This window comes from Prionailurus bengalensis, chromosome D4 (genome assembly GCF_016509475.1).
Source record: "Prionailurus bengalensis isolate Pbe53 chromosome D4, Fcat_Pben_1.1_paternal_pri, whole genome shotgun sequence".
NCBI lineage: Eukaryota > Metazoa > Chordata > Mammalia > Carnivora > Felidae > Prionailurus > Prionailurus bengalensis.
The window spans coordinates 61,421,813-61,438,747 of record NC_057359.1 but is presented as its reverse complement, the minus strand read 5'-3'; the positions used below and the strand labels follow the sequence as shown (position 1 = coordinate 61,438,747).

General features: G+C 50.6%; 1 protein-coding gene across 2 annotated transcripts in view; it reads right to left on the bottom strand.

The window, feature by feature from the left end:
- COL15A1 (collagen type XV alpha 1 chain) overlaps positions 1–16,935 on the bottom strand; it is a 108,712-nt gene that overhangs the window by 16,811 nt on the left and 74,966 nt on the right. For both annotated transcript variants that reach the window (XM_043566328.1, XM_043566329.1), the window contains 12 exons: positions 16,093–16,128; positions 15,904–15,987; positions 14,325–14,390; positions 12,344–12,379; positions 9,723–9,785; positions 7,385–7,453; positions 7,239–7,274; positions 4,560–4,613; positions 4,399–4,458; positions 2,924–2,992; positions 2,760–2,801; positions 220–265 (listed from right to left, as the gene is read on the bottom strand). In XM_043566328.1, coding sequence (XP_043422263.1) covers positions 220–265; positions 2,760–2,801; positions 2,924–2,992; positions 4,399–4,458; positions 4,560–4,613; positions 7,239–7,274; positions 7,385–7,453; positions 9,723–9,785; positions 12,344–12,379; positions 14,325–14,390; positions 15,904–15,987; positions 16,093–16,128 — 661 coding nt within the window. The remainder of the gene's footprint in view (positions 1–219; positions 266–2,759; positions 2,802–2,923; positions 2,993–4,398; positions 4,459–4,559; positions 4,614–7,238; positions 7,275–7,384; positions 7,454–9,722; positions 9,786–12,343; positions 12,380–14,324; positions 14,391–15,903; positions 15,988–16,092; positions 16,129–16,935) is intronic.

Genomic DNA, 16,935 nt, shown 5'->3' with positions numbered 1-16,935 from the left:
CAGCCACGATGTATAGAATATACAGACGTGTGACAAAACCGAAGAGAGGTGCCCAGTCCCACAGCGCTGGCTCAGCTACCCCTGATCCCACCACATGCAGCCAGATCTTCCCCACCATGAGTCTTAGGTCTAGCACTGGGAGTGGAGACCACCTTCTGCAGAGCTACAAGGGTCTGGAAAAGTCCCACAGAAACAGAAGGTGAAGAAGAGAAGCTGTACCATGAAAGGTGATGAGTTCTGAATTCCCAGGATGAGTGGTATCAACCTGGAGAGAGAGAAAGGCAAGGTCATAAGGTGCCAACCATGTCCTGGTGTTTGTATCCACAGGCAGCTGCCACTGTCCCCTGTCCCAGGGGTGTGTGGTAGGAGGCACGATGTCATGGAGTCAGGCCTTTCTTTGGCTCTGGAACCCCCAGAATCCCAGGAGCCCTCATTGCACAGGCATCCCAGGCCTTCAACTGGGGGGTGCCCATTATGCAGCCAGCGGGGGGAGGTGAGACCTACTGGTTGAACAACTGTGCGAAGGGAAAGCCCAAAGCTGCAAGACAACAAATCCCGACAGTGTTGATTTAGCCAACCGAGAGCGTTCTTGGCCTGCTTTCTTATCATTTAGGATGGATTCATGTGAGAGGTCAAGCATCTCAGTGAGTGACGACCCAGGTGTGAGGCTACACAGCCAATGGCTTTGCTACGGTGTATAACCAAGGATGTGCATAATGAACAGGAGCTGATAACGGTAGTAGTAATGAATAAGGGGGGGTTATCATTTGGTTGGAAGGGCTATTCTAGACTCCCCATTAAGTGCCAGGGGTCTGGCATCTAAGTCGTCCTAGATAATATTCCTTCCCAGTTCATTTCCGGATTCCTGCATTGTCTTTTCTATAGAACAGAGCCACTGGAGACCCTGCTTTTAATACCCAACTTCCCCTTTTCCCAGTTGCTATGTGGAATCAAAATGATCCCTCTGGCACCAGGATCCTCCTACTTTTGGGTGGAGGGTCACAAGTTGCTCAGGGGTCACCCAGAGAAGATGGGGGGAACAGATGAGAATCCCCCAGAAAAGACATTTCAAAGTTAAGGATGTAGGCTGGAGTGGCCAGCTGGTATCCTGTGGCTATGCTGATAGGGTTCCTCCGCTCCCCATGTGGCTAGAAATCATGGTGGTGTCAGGAAGGAGCCGAAATTAGAAGGGGGCTTATAGAATGATGGACGTGACAGAAGGCATTTGTTTTTCAAGTGTCCGTTTCAAGAGCTGATCAGGAAATGTCCATGCCCAAGCCCCATGGTGTCCAGCCAGGCAATGTGAAATCAAAAGCTCACCAAAAATGCTCTGAGCTCATCTTTGGTTTCTTTTCTGTAATCTCATGACCCCAAAGGTTGTGGCCACTGGAAAGGGTCCTAGCACAGGTCGTGGTCATTGCAGTACATTTTTAGAACACTCTCACATTTGCTAAGTGCTGTCCCATGACACCTGCAATCATGTTAGCAGAGAGGGGCTTTGGGCACAAACTCTCCAGGAATCTCGAGCAGACCCTTTGCCTCTCTAGGCTGCCGGTTTCTCCTTCTGTATGATAAGGAGGAGGAATGCAGTCATCTCTCAGGAGCGTCCCTCCAGCACTGACATTTTATGTTTCCCTTCAGGCGACCGGTGTAAACATGACCTGGCTTGATGTCGTCCTCACATAGACCAGCAGGCCCCCTGGACGTCTTAGTGGGTCATATCATCTGCATTCTATGCCAGAGTTCCCGGGCCCTGGGCTGCAGACTTGGGTGCCTCAAAGTTTCGACATGGACAGAACTCAGCCAAACTGCGTCATTTTAAAGCCTCTGACCCGAGCCTCAACACCACACCCAACAAGCATCAATTATGAACCCACTTCAAGGAACCTTTCTAAATTATAATTTGCAAACTTCTGAGAACAGAGGCCACGCCCGTCTAGTTCACCCCTGCATCTCCAGGGCCTAGCAGAGTACTTGGCTCTCAGTAAGTCCTCAATAAATACTTGTTGAACAAATGAGGAAATGGTCACGCACAGCTCTGTGACCAATGCCCGTGCACAGGGACAGGCCCACTCTCCCTGGGCTTCCCCAAAGAAATGGGCAAGACCTCAGGGACAGTGCCACTGCCTAGCTGGGGTGACCGGGCACGTGCCTGACCCCTTGGAGTCACAGTGCCTAGTGGTCAGGGGACCCGAGGGATGACCCCAGCTCTGTCAGTACTGAAACCTTGGACAACTCTGTGAGCTTGTCCCAGTCCCAGTTTGCTTCCTCACTATAAAGTGGGAGGGAGAGTCCTTCCTCTCCTCTCAGCGTTGTATGCTGTTCAACATACCAGATGGGAAGGGACAGCACACATTCACTTACAGGTTTTAGCCAAAAGTTCCTAACGCAAAGAACACTGATTGGAATTGCTTTATTTTCCCATCTGTATTTTTAAGGGGGTTATTTTACTTCTTACTATTTGCTCCAAACGTGAAGCTAATGTGGTTATAATAACAAAAGACATTGCTTTTTGATTGCATTAAAAGAAACACTCTGCCAGTGTGTGCACCTTTTAGAAGATCCAGTATGTGTCACTGCCATGGTCTGTTATCTGGGAGCTTCTAGCGACCTACTTAAGGGTCTATATGTAAGTGATAGGAGACATCAAAGAGAACACTGATGGACTGAAGGGGTTCAACACAAAGACGGATCATCTTCTCTGAGTCGCTTTCTATGCCAACATCTGCTCCTCAGGGCACTGACTGTATACTACTTACCGGTGTTTTGCAGTGTGGCCGGACTGGTATTGGGAAGACAGCCTGCAGGAAGTGAGAACAAGAGAAGTGAGGCCATCAGGACGCCTGACTCCAGCTTAGGCCAGTCTGGGGCCTACTCCCCAGTAGCCCCTGAAGGTCTCCCTCCCCCGCCCTATCCAGCTTACTCCTTTGATGTTGATCACAGCTCCAGGGGGTCCAGGGGGCCCTGGAGGACCAGGTAAGCCAGGTGGGCCCTGAAGGGAGAAAAAGGCCATTCCTGAGTTGAGGTTATTGTGAGTGCAGGGCAGCTGCGGGATACTTCCTCCAGGAATGGGGAAAGAAGACCCTCTAAAGTCGCCTACTTCTCCCACAGGGAGGCCTGACACTTGGAAACAGCACGTCAACATCCATGACCCCATTGCATCTTTACGGCCACCCATGGAAGAGGCAGAGGAGCAAGCACTATCCCTGGTTTACGAATGGAGACAGAGGCCAAGAGAGGGGAAGTGACCTGCTCAAAGCCACACAGCTGGAACCTAGATTCTGCCTCCCAGAGAAGGGCTCAGCCAACACGGAGCCCACCACCTCTCTACCAGCACATCCCTGTTATGGAGGGGCAGGTGGCGTGGGGACCGGAGGGTCCCTCACCTGATACGGTACCTCAGAGAGTGCCTCATAAATGCAAAAACAAATGCAAAACTCTTGTTCACTAGCAGCATTCTTTTCTTTTCTTTTTTTTAATGTTTATTTATTTTGAGACAGGGAGTGTGTGAGTGGGAGAGGAGCAGAGAGAGAGAATCCCAAGCTTGCTCCACAGAGTGGCATTATTGTCAAAGCCAGGTCAGCGGCCTTAATGCTGTGTAATGTCTTTTCCTCCAAGCCCAGATCTCAAGCAGGACCTTACAGCAGGACGGGTGAGGCTCTGACCACAGGTATGAGGAGTCCGGCCCGCTTGGAAGCTGCACGGATCCTCCTCAGTGAAGGCACGAGTACCTGCTTTACCTAGTAGCCGCAGCGTGCTTGAGGAGTGTGAGCCAGTCCTCACTTGCCTGTCTGATTTCTGGAGATGCAGAGCAGAGACAGGATGGTGCAAACAAAAGTAGACTTTGTAGAGAGTCTGGTACATAGTAGGTGCTCAAGAAACACTGGCGTCCTTATTGTAGACCCTGGACCCTGCTGATGCCCCCAGTGTCTGCCACCTTGTGAGGCTCTGCCTAAGTTGCTGACCTACCTTTGATATGCACTCACAAACATGTGCTGAGCCCCTAGAGGTGTGATATCCCTGGGACCGTGTACAGCGGGAAGATGGGGTATTACCCCAGGGTCAGGATCCTGGGATGTGAGACCAGATTTCCTGAGCATACCCAGATCTCTCTCCCACCCTTCCTCTTGGGTTGGGACAAGGAAGCTTATGTTCCACTTAGGAGCTTTCAGTGGCAGAGACCCTCCTGAGAGTGGGCTGGAGGACAGGGATGGGCTAAAGGATCTTTGGAAGTGGCAGTGGAGGAAGGAGACAAACATTCCTGAAGATTCTGTCTGCAAGCCCCACTCACTGGACCTGGTACTCTCTTAGCCGCCCCCCCCCCCCACCCCCATGGACACTGGACTCAGGGCTCTGTCCCAGGTAGTGGGGGGCTGGGGCACTGGTCATCTCACTCACCGGCATCATGACCCCTCGGTCTCCCTTGGCGCCCTTGAGGCCATTCAGTCCCGGACGACCCTGCAACCCACAGGAGATGCCTTAGTAAACCCACTGACCGCCAGCTGGCCCAGCCCACGCGTCCTCCCCTCACATCCAGTCTGAGAAACAGCGACACCTACGGGTCGTCCGGGGAGGCCAAACTCTCCTTTGTGTCCTGGTGGTCCTTTGGGCCCCTAGAGGCAAAACAAGTATCAGATTAGAAAAGAAGAGAAAGTCAAGGGCCAGGGCAATGAGGGGCACTGGCCTGCCTTCATGGGCAGTGGTGAGGAAGAATCACTGGGCAGGGAGGAGGGAGGACAATGGGCAATTATGAAGTATGCACCTGCCTGGAACCTTGACTCCCAACCTCTCTGCTCTCAGCTGGGACCACCGATTCAACCCCTTTGCACCCCATGGCCTCCTGCAGGATGTACCCCACCCAAGACTCTGGACCCCACCCTCTCAGTCAGGGCTAAGGAAGGAGCAAGAGGCAGTAGCTCAGGGCCACAGCCCCCCTGGTAGCTAGGTACTGGGGTAGCTTAGAAGACGGACCTCTGCCCTAGGTCTTACGTCCCAGTCGGAATAACGCAGCCCTGCCTCGCCTCTCATGCTAGCCCAGCCTGAGAACCTGCTCCAGGATTTGGCTCCTGCCTTGCTCCCACCTGTCTCTCAGGACCAGAGTCTTGGCCTGGCACCTCAATTCTTCAGATGAGTCTTTGACCTGTGGACGCTTATTCATTCCAGTGCTGGCTTTCTATGTCTTCATGCTTCTAGAGCCACTGCCCTGTTCCACTCTCCTGCAGGAACGCTTATGCCTTCTGGCATCCAGGATATGTACAATGCACACTACCTCTTCCCAGAACACCCTCTGCCTCCAGTCTACACTTTCCTACTTCTGTAGCTGGGTCTGCCCCGTCCTCCCAGGGGAATGACTAGTTTAAGCCTGGGGTCTCCAAGTCCCTTCTTCCTGCTGACATTAACAGATATAGCCATGCCCTGGAAAATGGCAAATAAAGCTGAGTTAAAACGGGCTCTGTATGTAAAGTACCCAGCCCACAATAGTCCTAAAGATAGAAAAGCAAGAACAGAAGGAGTAACAGGGCACAGGCCACTTGGTGGTATGTTCTAGTGCAGAGCTCTTCTCAAACGTCAGTGTGCCCAGGCGTCACCTGGGATCTTGTCACAACGCAGACCCAGCAGGTCCAGGGTGCGGCCTAAGGCTCTGCATTTCTAACAAGCTCCCAGGTGATGCTGATGATGCTGATCCAGGAGCCACGAGTAACAAGGCTCTAGGGAGCTTGTAAAGGCACTGTAAGCTATACCAGTCATGAGGGCCACAAGTAGCCCATATGACATCATCATGCGAAGGAGAAGAAGGTCTCCCATGCTGTCTGAGCTTGGCAAGCTGTGCACACACTGGGCTTTGGTAGGAACAAGTGACATGGCCATCTGAAGCGGCGTGCTGGCCACCATTGCTAACTCCTGGAATATTTCCATGGTACTGGATGTTGGTAAGTGATTCACCAGTGGTTAACACCATACTCCCCCAGTCTGTCTTAGCCCACGGTTTCTCCTCTGCAGGGCACCCATTCTGCCTGACTGAAGGGGCCAAAGGCCTCGGAAGGTCCTTTGAGGGATGCAACTTGGAGGTTATGGGCCATTCGTCAAGGACATGTGTCTGTGAGGTCCCTTCTCCTCAGGCCTGAGGTCCAGCTTCAACCAAACAAACCCCATGTACAAATCTCCAGGCCAAAATGCTTTAGAAGAAATGTTTACTGGGGACAGTGGGGAAAACCTGGATACAGACTCCAACAGGCTTGGCTCAAATCCCCAGTGTACCACTTACAAGCTGTGTGACAGTGGGCAAGCTATTCACTCTCTTTGACCTCCGTTTCCTGGTCTATAAACTGGGAATTCTGATACCTCTTAGAGCAGTGAGTCTGACATGAGATGGTCTGTGTGAAGTATCAGTACAGCGTCTGACCCACAGTAGACATTTTACACCTGAATTTTGTTGTCGTTGTTGTTCTTGGGGAGGACTCTATGATAGAGAGGTTTACAGTTCATTCTTGAGAGAACTGGGAGCTTAAAAACCATTCAGCAGCCCAAATGGGTTACAGATTCCTAGAGCAAGTAAGCCAAGAAGGGCCCTATCATATCATCTAGTACTAACTTGATACCTTTAACTGTACCTCTGCCCTCCGTAAGATGGGAAAACAGAAGCTCAGACAGAAATGGACTTGCCCAAGGCCTCATAGACACTAGGTCCAAGAAACAAGAGAGACTTTCTGGGGTTCCTCTGAGGGGTTCCTTGGGCAATGGCAATCTTCAGCTAGCAAGCATGTGGTATACCCGCGAGTGGTCGGCACCAGTCGATTCTCCTCTCCTTCCATGACACACAGCTAACCTACACTTCTGAGTTCTGGCCAGTGGAATGTGCTAAAAGTGATGTTCATCATCCTTCATGACCTCTTTCCCCTCCCCAGACTCAGCCTGCGGAGCTGGAAGATGCCAGTGTGGCTTGGGAAACCACCGGACGGCAGAGTCCCAGGATAAAAGTATCCTGGGTCCCTGAATCACTGCTTGGGGGTAGATGCCCACCTAGGAACAACGACCATGGGCTTGGCAAGAGTGAGAAGCTGCTTCTGTGCTAACCCACTGAGATTTTCACTGGACTACAATTAGCATACCCTAATCCACATACATTTGCCACACCCTTGCTATTTTCACAACTTGACAACTCAATCTAACGGAGCCAAAGTATGAGAAATGCTTCAAGCCCCCCAGTCCAGCCCCAGCTGAGAGATGGTCTGGCTTACCATTGGTCCGGGGGCTCCATGCACACCAGGTTCACCCTAAAGCAGGGAGATACAAACTCATCATTCAGAGGAACACAGTCGGTGCCAGGAACAAACATGGGGCGTTGAAGCGGATGTGTGCCTTCAGGGTCTGGTGACATGATTACCTTTCTCCCCTGCAGCCGTTCCAGAGGAATGTCCCCGGTGAGGATGGCACCTGGCTCTCCCTTCTCTCCCTGCAATTCAGAGAACCTTTCAATGAAATCGGGTCTCTTCCTCACGGCCTCATCCAGAGGCTCCCTTGGGCCCGTGGTCCTGTAGCCCCGATCCCGTACCTGCAGCCCCGCTGATCGGACATGACCTGTCCCTGGAGAACAAACTGCAGGGGCCTCCTACCTGAGCACTCGCTCTCTGGGTTACTCCCTCAACACACAAGTCCAGGTGGGCGTCCTGCAAGCCTCAAGGGCTCCCACACCGATGGATCTACATCCTCACCCCCCGACCCTCCAGGAACCAGCCTGACAAGGTCCTCCCCACCTCCTACTACACACCACCCCTCTGAGAACCTCTGGCTCCTAATTTACTTGGTGGCTTGCCTCCCTAACAATCCTTATTCTCGTTAAAACGCCTACAATTGGGAAAGAGACAAAAGTATGAACACTAGAGGCCTCTCTCAACACAGAGGCCTCGTGTCTCCATGTGGAACTCTGTCCCCAGACTCCGGGATCCTGTGCAAACCTGAGCAGACAAAGCTATCTCAGATGCTGGGGAACTGGGGAGAGGGGTAGCCAGGTGGCCAATCTTGCCCTAGATCCCGTCCTCAGCAGAGCCATCTACTTATCCCAGGAGGCTTCCTAGAAGATATGTGTGCACAGAGAAGGCCAGGTGGAGGGACCTTCCATATCACTCTAACACTCTGGCTCCAAACTTCAGCACTGGCCCCTGAGGTGCTAGGCTGGACCACACTAAAGTCCCCCTTCAACGGGGCCAGAAGCAGCCGGGACAGCAGTGCCAAAGCAAGCAGAGCGGCCTCTTCCCTCCGTCCCCCTGAGCCCACACCTCATATTTGGATCTTACCACTGCACTGGCGAGGAAAGGCAGTCCTGAGCATGGCAGCAGTAAGAAGGACAAGCACAGAAGCATTAGAGGCAGAGCGAGAGAAAGTGCGTTTGCTGCGAGGGCTGGAGCAGAGCTGGCTCGGTGCCCATCCCAGTTTTCAAGGTGGTAGGAAATTAGCGGTGGCGACGGCACGTAGGTCCCTCTAAAAATAGTGTTTAAAGCAAGAGCCACTCTGGTTCGACCAGGCCTCCTCCCAAGCCACAGCGGCGGCTTGTCAAAGGCCCAAGGCAGCAAAAAGCATCCCAAGACACCACCCCACATGGTGCCAAATGCAGACCCCTTTGCCCAGCCTTTGAACTCCCTACACCCTAAAATTATGGTCCAACAGACACTAGAGCCTCTGCTGGGGGGCCAGTGTGGAATGGTGGGGGGAGAACAAAAAGACAGAAGCTTAATGCTCCCTCCTTTTGGAGACATACCCACCCTCTGTGCCTCTCAAGGAAGGATCAGGGGTTTCTGCTATTGGCCTCGCATAGACCACCGTTACAGCAACGGCCATGCTTTCTGTTGGCTAACTGCATGTCTGTTCCTCATGTCTTACTTCTATATCCCTAGTGCCTACTATAGGAACCTGGCTGGCACATCCTTAGGAATGGATATAAGATGGATGAGTACACAAATGGATAGATGAATTCGTGACCCAATCCAGAGTCTTTGCAATCTGTGTATGGATGTTATTCTCCCTCTTATCTATAAAAACCAACCAGGAAGTTAATTCTAAGAGGCAAATACGGAAGGATAGAAAGGTCCGTTCCGTGTCTTGGGAGTTCCCAGGATATTCTTTGCATGCTAAATATTTATTCCAAAGATTTTGGACGAAGACTGCCATCCAAATGCAGAATGCTCAACTTATAACTTCTAAATACTGGCATCTTTTGTACTGATTAATTTTATGTTCCTTTATCCAATAAATGTCTTGGGTGCCATTTGTGCACCGGATCCTATGCTAAGTACTGGGACCATAGAGAAGAAACTGGCATGTGGCCCTGCCCTCAGGGAGCACACACTCTAATGGGGGTGCCCAACAGGTCGCTAGATAAAGCATGGCACATGGGACTATGATGAGAATCAATGTCCCCACCATGACCCACCTTCACCTTGGAGGGCCACTTAGATCATAAAAGTTAACAGCTGTGGAGTGGCTGCTACTAAATATGGAGTTTCTTTTTGGCACGAAAATGTTCAAGAATTGGGAAGTGGTGATGGCTGTACAACCTTGTGAATATACTAAAAATCACTGAACTCTACAATTTAAAGGAATGGATTTTGCGGCATGTGAATTATATCTCAGAAAACTTTTTTAAAGTTAAAAGCTACTTTCAGCCAATTTGAAATATTTAGCAAATTCTGGACCATGATCCCACTAAATACCTGGGTCCCTCTTACCTGTTCTCCTTTTAGTCCTGGAAATCCAGGCACACCGGTGTCACCTTTTGGTCCACGAGGGCCCTGAAAGGAATCATCGGAGGGTATTTTGTTGTTTGTTAAGATTAAAATGCTTTAGGGGTGCCTGGGCGGCTCAGTCGGTTAAGTGTCCGACTCTTGGTTTCGGCTCAGGTCATCTCACGGTTCATGAGTTCAAGCCTTGCATCAGGCTCTGCACTGACAGCATGGAGCCTGCTTTGGATTCTCTCTCTCTCTCTCTCTCTCTCTCTCTCTCTCTCTCTGCCCCTCCCCAGCTCTCTCTCTTTCTCAAAATAAATAAATAAACTTAAAAAAAAAAAGAGCTTCTTCTGCTGCTAGGAAGAAGTCACAACTAGCCATGACGTTTTCTTAATTTTAAGTGATGCGAGAATTGTGGTATGGTGGAAAGACGACAGCACTGAGCACTAGGAGGCCTAGAGGCCCCTGCCTCTGAACTTTGGCTTCCTCTGAGGGGCCCTACTGAGACAGCCTGGTCCTGCTGCCTCTGCTCACCCCATGGGTCCTCCTGGCCACCCCGTGGCCTACCTCCACCCACCGTTCATCGCCCGGGACTCCTGCTTCCCGTCTGGCTCCCCACCACATATGGGATGGGATCCAAACGTCCCAGCCTGACACTCAAACCCATCCCAGCCAGCCTCAGCACCTCATCCCCTGCTCCCCATCACACACCCAGGTGAGCCTTTCCCCTTATCCTCTCTGCCCTGCCCACTGCCTCCGCGCTTCTGCCCACACCCTTCCCGCTGCGGGAATGCCCAGCCACCCCTCTGCGGAGCCAAGTTCTGCACACCCGGCCAGAGGTGACCTCTTCTTAACTCCAACACTATATACCTGTGACAGTGACTCACAGCCAGATGTCTGCCCCAAAAAGGTGTTTCACACTTTACTGCCATGTAGCTTTTCACAAGTCCCTGTGCAGTCTTGTGGGTTAAAGGGGGAGTTACCCACTAGAGCAGTGGCTTTCAAATATTTGTTATTGTTACTTTTTAGCAATGAAACTCTTTTCATTCCTTTTTTTTTTTTCAAGTAAAGACTTGAATGAAAGCTCAATATATAAAATATGTCAGATGGAGCTTCTTTATTGCAGGTTGGTGGCCTGGAATCCCACTTTGTGGCCCCCTCTTTACTCCCTAAAGTGGCCCTGGGGGCTCCCGCGGGAACACAGCCCTACTCATATAGAAGAAAACGTGTTCTGGAACATGCCTCTGGTTCGGAGCAGCCAAGCCAGGGCCGGAGCTCAGAGGTCTGGCCTCTCCTCCTCTTAACAAAAGAGGTGTTCTCCATGACTGCCACTCTCTCTCCTGTTCCTGAGGTCTTGTTCACACGTATTGCCAGTGTCATGACAGGATATGCTCCTTTTGCAAAATGTAAAAAGTTCAGGGGCACCTGTGTGGCTCAGTCCATTAAGTGTTCGACTTCAGCTCAGGTCATGATCTCGCAGTTCATGGTCTGGAGCCCCAAGTCGGGCTCGTGCTGACAGCTCAGAGCCTGGAGCCTGGGTTCTGTGTCTCCCTCTCTCTCTGCCCCTCCCCTGCTTGCTCTCTCTCTCTCTCTCTCTCTCTCTCTCTCAAAAATAAACATTAAAAAAAATTAAAAAAACAAAATGTAAAAAGCTCAGAAAAACAGAAAGAAACAGAAAGAGAAATCACTTATATTCCATCATCAAGAACAAATTTCTGTCACAGTTTTGTTAAATCTCCTTCATTTGCCTGGAGGCAACCCATACGCTGTTGGCATTAGGACATTTCAGATCTGGAGTGTCTTGGAGAAATTGTGCAGATTTCACGCTGGAGCCTTTAGCGTAAGCACAAGCTCACACTTTAAGACAAAACTGATCACTTTCTATACAGAAATGCATATTCACCTTCCACGGTGGAAGCCACAATAGTGTGCACACAGACTATTAATTGTTGGGCTTCTAGTCTGTGATTGCTCCCCCTCATCCCCCACTGCTCCCATCCTCTCTCTTTAGGACACTGATCTGCAGGGACTGTATACTTGACTCATCCCCTCACATTCATAGGCAGCCAACCACTGGCTCTGGTTTCTGCTGGTACCAGGAGAGAGATTAAGACCCAACCTCCACAAGCTGTTCACAGTACAATTGAGAAAAAAAGACAAGGGTACGAATAACTTATTAAGGGCAGAAAAGAATCACAGCAGAGGTGAAAATAAAGCCTATGGGACTCAAAGGAGGAAAGGATGGGGCACCTGGGTGGTTCAGTCAGTTAAGCGTCCTGACTCTTAGTTTTGACTCAGGTTCTGATCTCAAGGTTTCATGAGTTCAAGCCCTGCATCAGGCTCCACGCTGACAGTGCGGAGCCTGCTTGGGATTCTCTGTCTCCCTTTCTCTCTGCCCCTTTCCCACTCACGCTCTGTCTCTTTTAAATAAACTTTAAAAAATAAATAAATAAATAAATAAATAAATAAAGGAGGAAAGGATCGCTCCAGGTGAGGGTCAACCAGGGCAGGTTACATGAACAAGATGGTGTCATAGAGAAGGAGGAGAATGGCATTCCAGGTGGAAGGCACAGAATGAACACAGCCCCAGGGCACAGAGGGAAGATGGCTACTGTGGTACTTACTGGAAATCCCGGCAGCCCAGGTATGCCCTCCGGACCCTGTGACATACCAAAGATAAAATAGGCTGGTTAGCAGCAGCATTTCCAGAGCCAGCAGGAATGCTGTGCCTCAGGGGCCCACCCCCTCCCAGCAGCTCCCAAAGACCCAAGCATGTTCCCACGGTGGAGGGTGTCTCACGATCCATGTTGCAGACGAGGATGTTGAGGCCCAAGAGGGGAAGGGACCGTGCAGAGTCACGCGGCTGGTTAGTGACGGAGTCAGAAACTGTGCCCAGGAGCCCAGAGCCCCCACTGCCACCCCACCCCCATGCAGGACTCTGCATTTGAAGGGTCTGCCTTCTCCTCTGTGAAATCACTTGATACATGTTCTTGGAGAAGCAGCCCCTAATTTCTGAGGCGTGGGCCCAAAGGGTGTGCCGAGGTATTTGGGGGTGGAAGACTCAGTGCTTCTCCCTCAGAGAAGAACAAACAGACAGTGTGCGGTTCACTCCACATTGGCCGGGACTCTTCTTCCTGCCGGCCCAGGTACCCACATGCTCATTAAATGTCTGACTTTGGCAGAATACATAGAGAGACAGACAACTGGAGAGCAACACGTTTCTCAACCCACTGTATATACAGTGGGGTGGGGAAGCAGAAGGGTGCCAGCTGGGACTTGAGTCCCCTCAGGGAGGGATGGGCCTCTGAGTAGGAAAATTCTGGCCCTTCATTAGGAACGAAAAGGATCCTTGGATTTGCTAAAGGAAGGACGGGGATTGGAAGGGAAGGCAGATTCTAGGGGTGCGGGGAGGGAGAAGGGATGGGGCAGACAAGCCCCAGGGACTCTTAGGACAGAGATGCCGAATCTTTGATTTTAGAGGGTATTTTCCTTTAGTAATAACCCCAAACCTCTAATTGTTTGGGAAATACCAAGACCCTTTGTGAGATGACTTTTTCTTGAGAGCTGGTTTGCTTTAGGGGTTAACTATTGGGGTATTTTGAGTGATTTTACAGAAACCAAGGAAAAGAAGCCCCATTGGCTGTAGTAAAGAGACGGCAGAAGTACCCACCAACAGAGGTCCCTCAGCAGGACAGGCTGGCTCTAGAAGAACGTCCCAGATATCTGCAGAAGCCTTGGGGGGAGCGCCAAGTTCTCCCCAGGACATGGATGCTGGGGGTGGAGGCCAACCTCATTAGGGACCACAGGGGTGGGTGGGCTGCCCAGCTGTGGAAGTATAAGCCTCAATCTGCATGTGGGCTTGCGCTAAGTGCTGCCATTTGCAAAGCAGATTCACATCCACCAACCTCTTATGAGCTGCCCTAAAGGCTGCTGAGGCAGTGTCAGAGGACAGGCTCAGAGGCTCAGAGTGGTGTGTGGACATGGGCTGGAACCCCAGGGCTCCTAAGACCACAGCTCTTTCCTCTCTTTCCGGCTGTCACCAGCAGATGCTAGGAGGTGCAACGGGGATTTATGGCACAGGCTGCAGGAAGGAGCTTCCTTCCTTTTAGGTCTCCTTATGCCATAGGCCGACTCTGCAGACTTGCAGAGATACTGCAGCTTTGCTAAGTGGTCCCGATCTCTAACAGGGGGCTGGAAAGACCAAAGCAGGTCATGTTCTCTCCTTGTGCGCTGGTTTTCCCATTAGCACAAGGCTAGGTCTCCCTAGGCTCTTCCTGTTCTAGGAGATGAGATCATGCAAATAAAAGCAGGCCAAAGGCATCCCACAGACGTCAATCGGTTTGTTACTTAGGATTCTTTGCTTTCCATGACACATACTTCCGATACATGAGACTGGAAGCTTCCACTGCATTGGACACAAAACTTCCCGAGTGATCAAATTAATGCGATAGCAACTTCTCAGAAATGCAAAGTTCTTTTTTCCATTCTATTCTGACATATTCTAGCTCCATGCTTCAGGAGCTAAAAAGATTCCAAACCAACCCAGCTTAGTTTCAGCAGGGTATCTGGGAAGAACTTCACTCTAGGGCAGCTGTGGATACACACCGGAGGCCCAATGAGCTCAGGGATATCCGAGAGATTCAGGAACCCGTGGGTGATGTTAACCAAAGACTGAAAAGAGAGAAAACAGACAATGAGACAGAGGGTAGCACATTCCACTTTGTTCCTGGCAGGGAGTCTTTAACTGAAGTCACCCCAGCACTGCAGAGCAGAGGCAAACACAACACCCTAAACTCACTGCCAGCACATCCATCCCCTCCCCACCCCTTATGAAACAGCGCTGAGCTGCTGTAGACTTTCTTCTTTCAATTAACCTTAAAACCACACCATCCATGGGGTGTCTGGGTGGCTCAGTCGGTCAAGCGTCTGACTTTGGCTCGGGTCATGATCTCACGGTTCGTGAGGTCGAGCCCCGCGTTGGGCTCTGTGCGGACAGCTCAGAGTCTGGAGCCTGCTTCAGATTCTGTGTCTCCCTCTCCCTCTCTGCCCCTCCCCTGCTTGCACTCTGTCTCTGTCTGTCTCTCTCTCAAAAATAAATAAACATTAAAAAAATTTTTTTAATAAAAATAAAAAAATTGCACCATCTATGAATGTCTTCTCTTTTAAAACTTTAAACACACACACACACATATTTTTAAAGCATATATTCCATATATATCTCCATAGGAAGCATGCAGCGTTGACAGTGTGTGTGTCCGTGTGCCTATTTTACGTCAATGGCATCAGGCTGAACGCAGAATTCTTCAACTTGCTTCTTCCAACAATGGATCATGGATGTCTTTCCACATGGAACTGGGGGGTATGGACACTTTTGTTTTAATGGATTGCTGAAGAGTGGTTTAAAGGGGCCTTGTAACTTACACTGCTACCAAAGCATATGAGACTCACTGTTTCACCACACCCTTACCCACCCTGGATATTTGTAATCACTTTTTTTTTTTTTAACTGTAGGCATCCTTTTTTCCCCAGTTATTTGGGATTTTTCTGTCTCTCTGTCATCTACCAGTATGGCATCACTTGTCTCAGAAGAGCCACAGTTTTTCACCAGTGTGATGCTCTAACATGAAGGGGACCTTGCTCTGCTCCCTGCCCACACCCCAGCCTTCTCTACAATTTTCCACCACTCTCTACACCCTCCACACCCATCAGCCTCCTGTGCCTTGGATTCACTCACGTTTTCCTATTCTGTGCTGTGGCTCAGAGTGTGCCTGCCAGCTGAATTCTGGAAGTCCTGTCCTTTGTGCCTACCTGGTAAGATCCTTCTCAGCTCCTAAGTCCCTGCTCAAAGACACCTCCTCCAGAAAGGCTTCCTTAATTTCACATACCCCAAAACATCTTTCCTCACTCTTCCCCCACTTATGTTCCTCTGCCTCTCTGTCACAGCCATTCTCTTGACTGCAGATGCTGCCAATAAGAGGAGTATTCTGGAAGTGCTGTGTGAGAGAACCGTGGTACTGGGGCAGGAGCAGACACAAGGGGTGTGCTGGTAGGTGGAAATGCCAATGCCAGATGCCAGCTACATGCCCTCTGTGTAACCACCATCCCTGAAGTTGTGGACAACTTTCTCTCCCCTTAAGCGAAGGCAGAAAATACATAGTCATGCTGCAAGCTGGCTGGTACTCACACTGGACAAGACCTTGATGTGCCCTGGCGGCCCCCTGGGCCCAGGGGGTCCCACAATGCTGGCTCCATCCATCCCTCTGTCACCCTGGATACAACAGTGATAGTGGAAAAAAATTCATTGTACATGGATAATGCTCCTAGAATCTGGCTGGAAATTTCTCCCACCCCCGCCTTAGATCTGTGACCTCACCTTGGGCCCCTGGTCTCCTTTTTCTCCTTTGGGACCCTGGTAAAACAAACAAACAAACAAACAAACAAACAAACAAACAAACATTCTTTGGTTTTCTTCTCTTCACTTTGTTTACTCCTCATCTATCCTTACATCTTGCCATCTCTCCCTCAGCTCCCACACGGATTTTGCCCCAGATAAGGGGAGCAAAAGATGTGGGGCAAATCCCCCTTCCAGAATCAGAAGGAAGAACACCCACGGAGGCTCTCTCCTAGCATGGGGTGAGTGTCCTCTTAACCCTGACTCTCAGAGCCCTCTGCATCTGGAGGATAGGGAAGGTCTAATTTAACCGCAGAGAGGGCTATGCTGCTTGTCCCTTCGAGGCTCTGTTTCTGCTGGGGTGGCGTGCTTAGCTCTGGGTCCCATTTGACAAACATAATGAGATCTGGGGGTTGGTTCTCTTGAGAGCAGGAAATCATTGCAGAAGAGGGACAACATCTCCCCAGGGTTGGACGCAGTGGGAAGGGGCACTTGTTGGGAGCACAGGGTTCTGAAATGAGGCAGCAGGTAGGAGGCAATGAAGCAGACATGCTTGATGGTAAGGGACTAGAGAGAGAGAGAGGGAAAGAGAGAGAAAGAGAGAAAGAGAGATAAAGATGACTTTCAAGTTTTCCCCTATGATGTTTTGTGCAAAACTCCTGTGTTGCTCCTTAAAGAAACAGGTTGTAAAGAGCACCCTATCTCCCCGCTGCATGGCTGGAAGCTGGAGGTGCAGAGAGGGTGAGTTACCAAAAGGAACAGGGCCACGGCGGCACCCCACAGCTTCCCCACTCCAGCAGGACAATATGACAATCCTCAAAATGA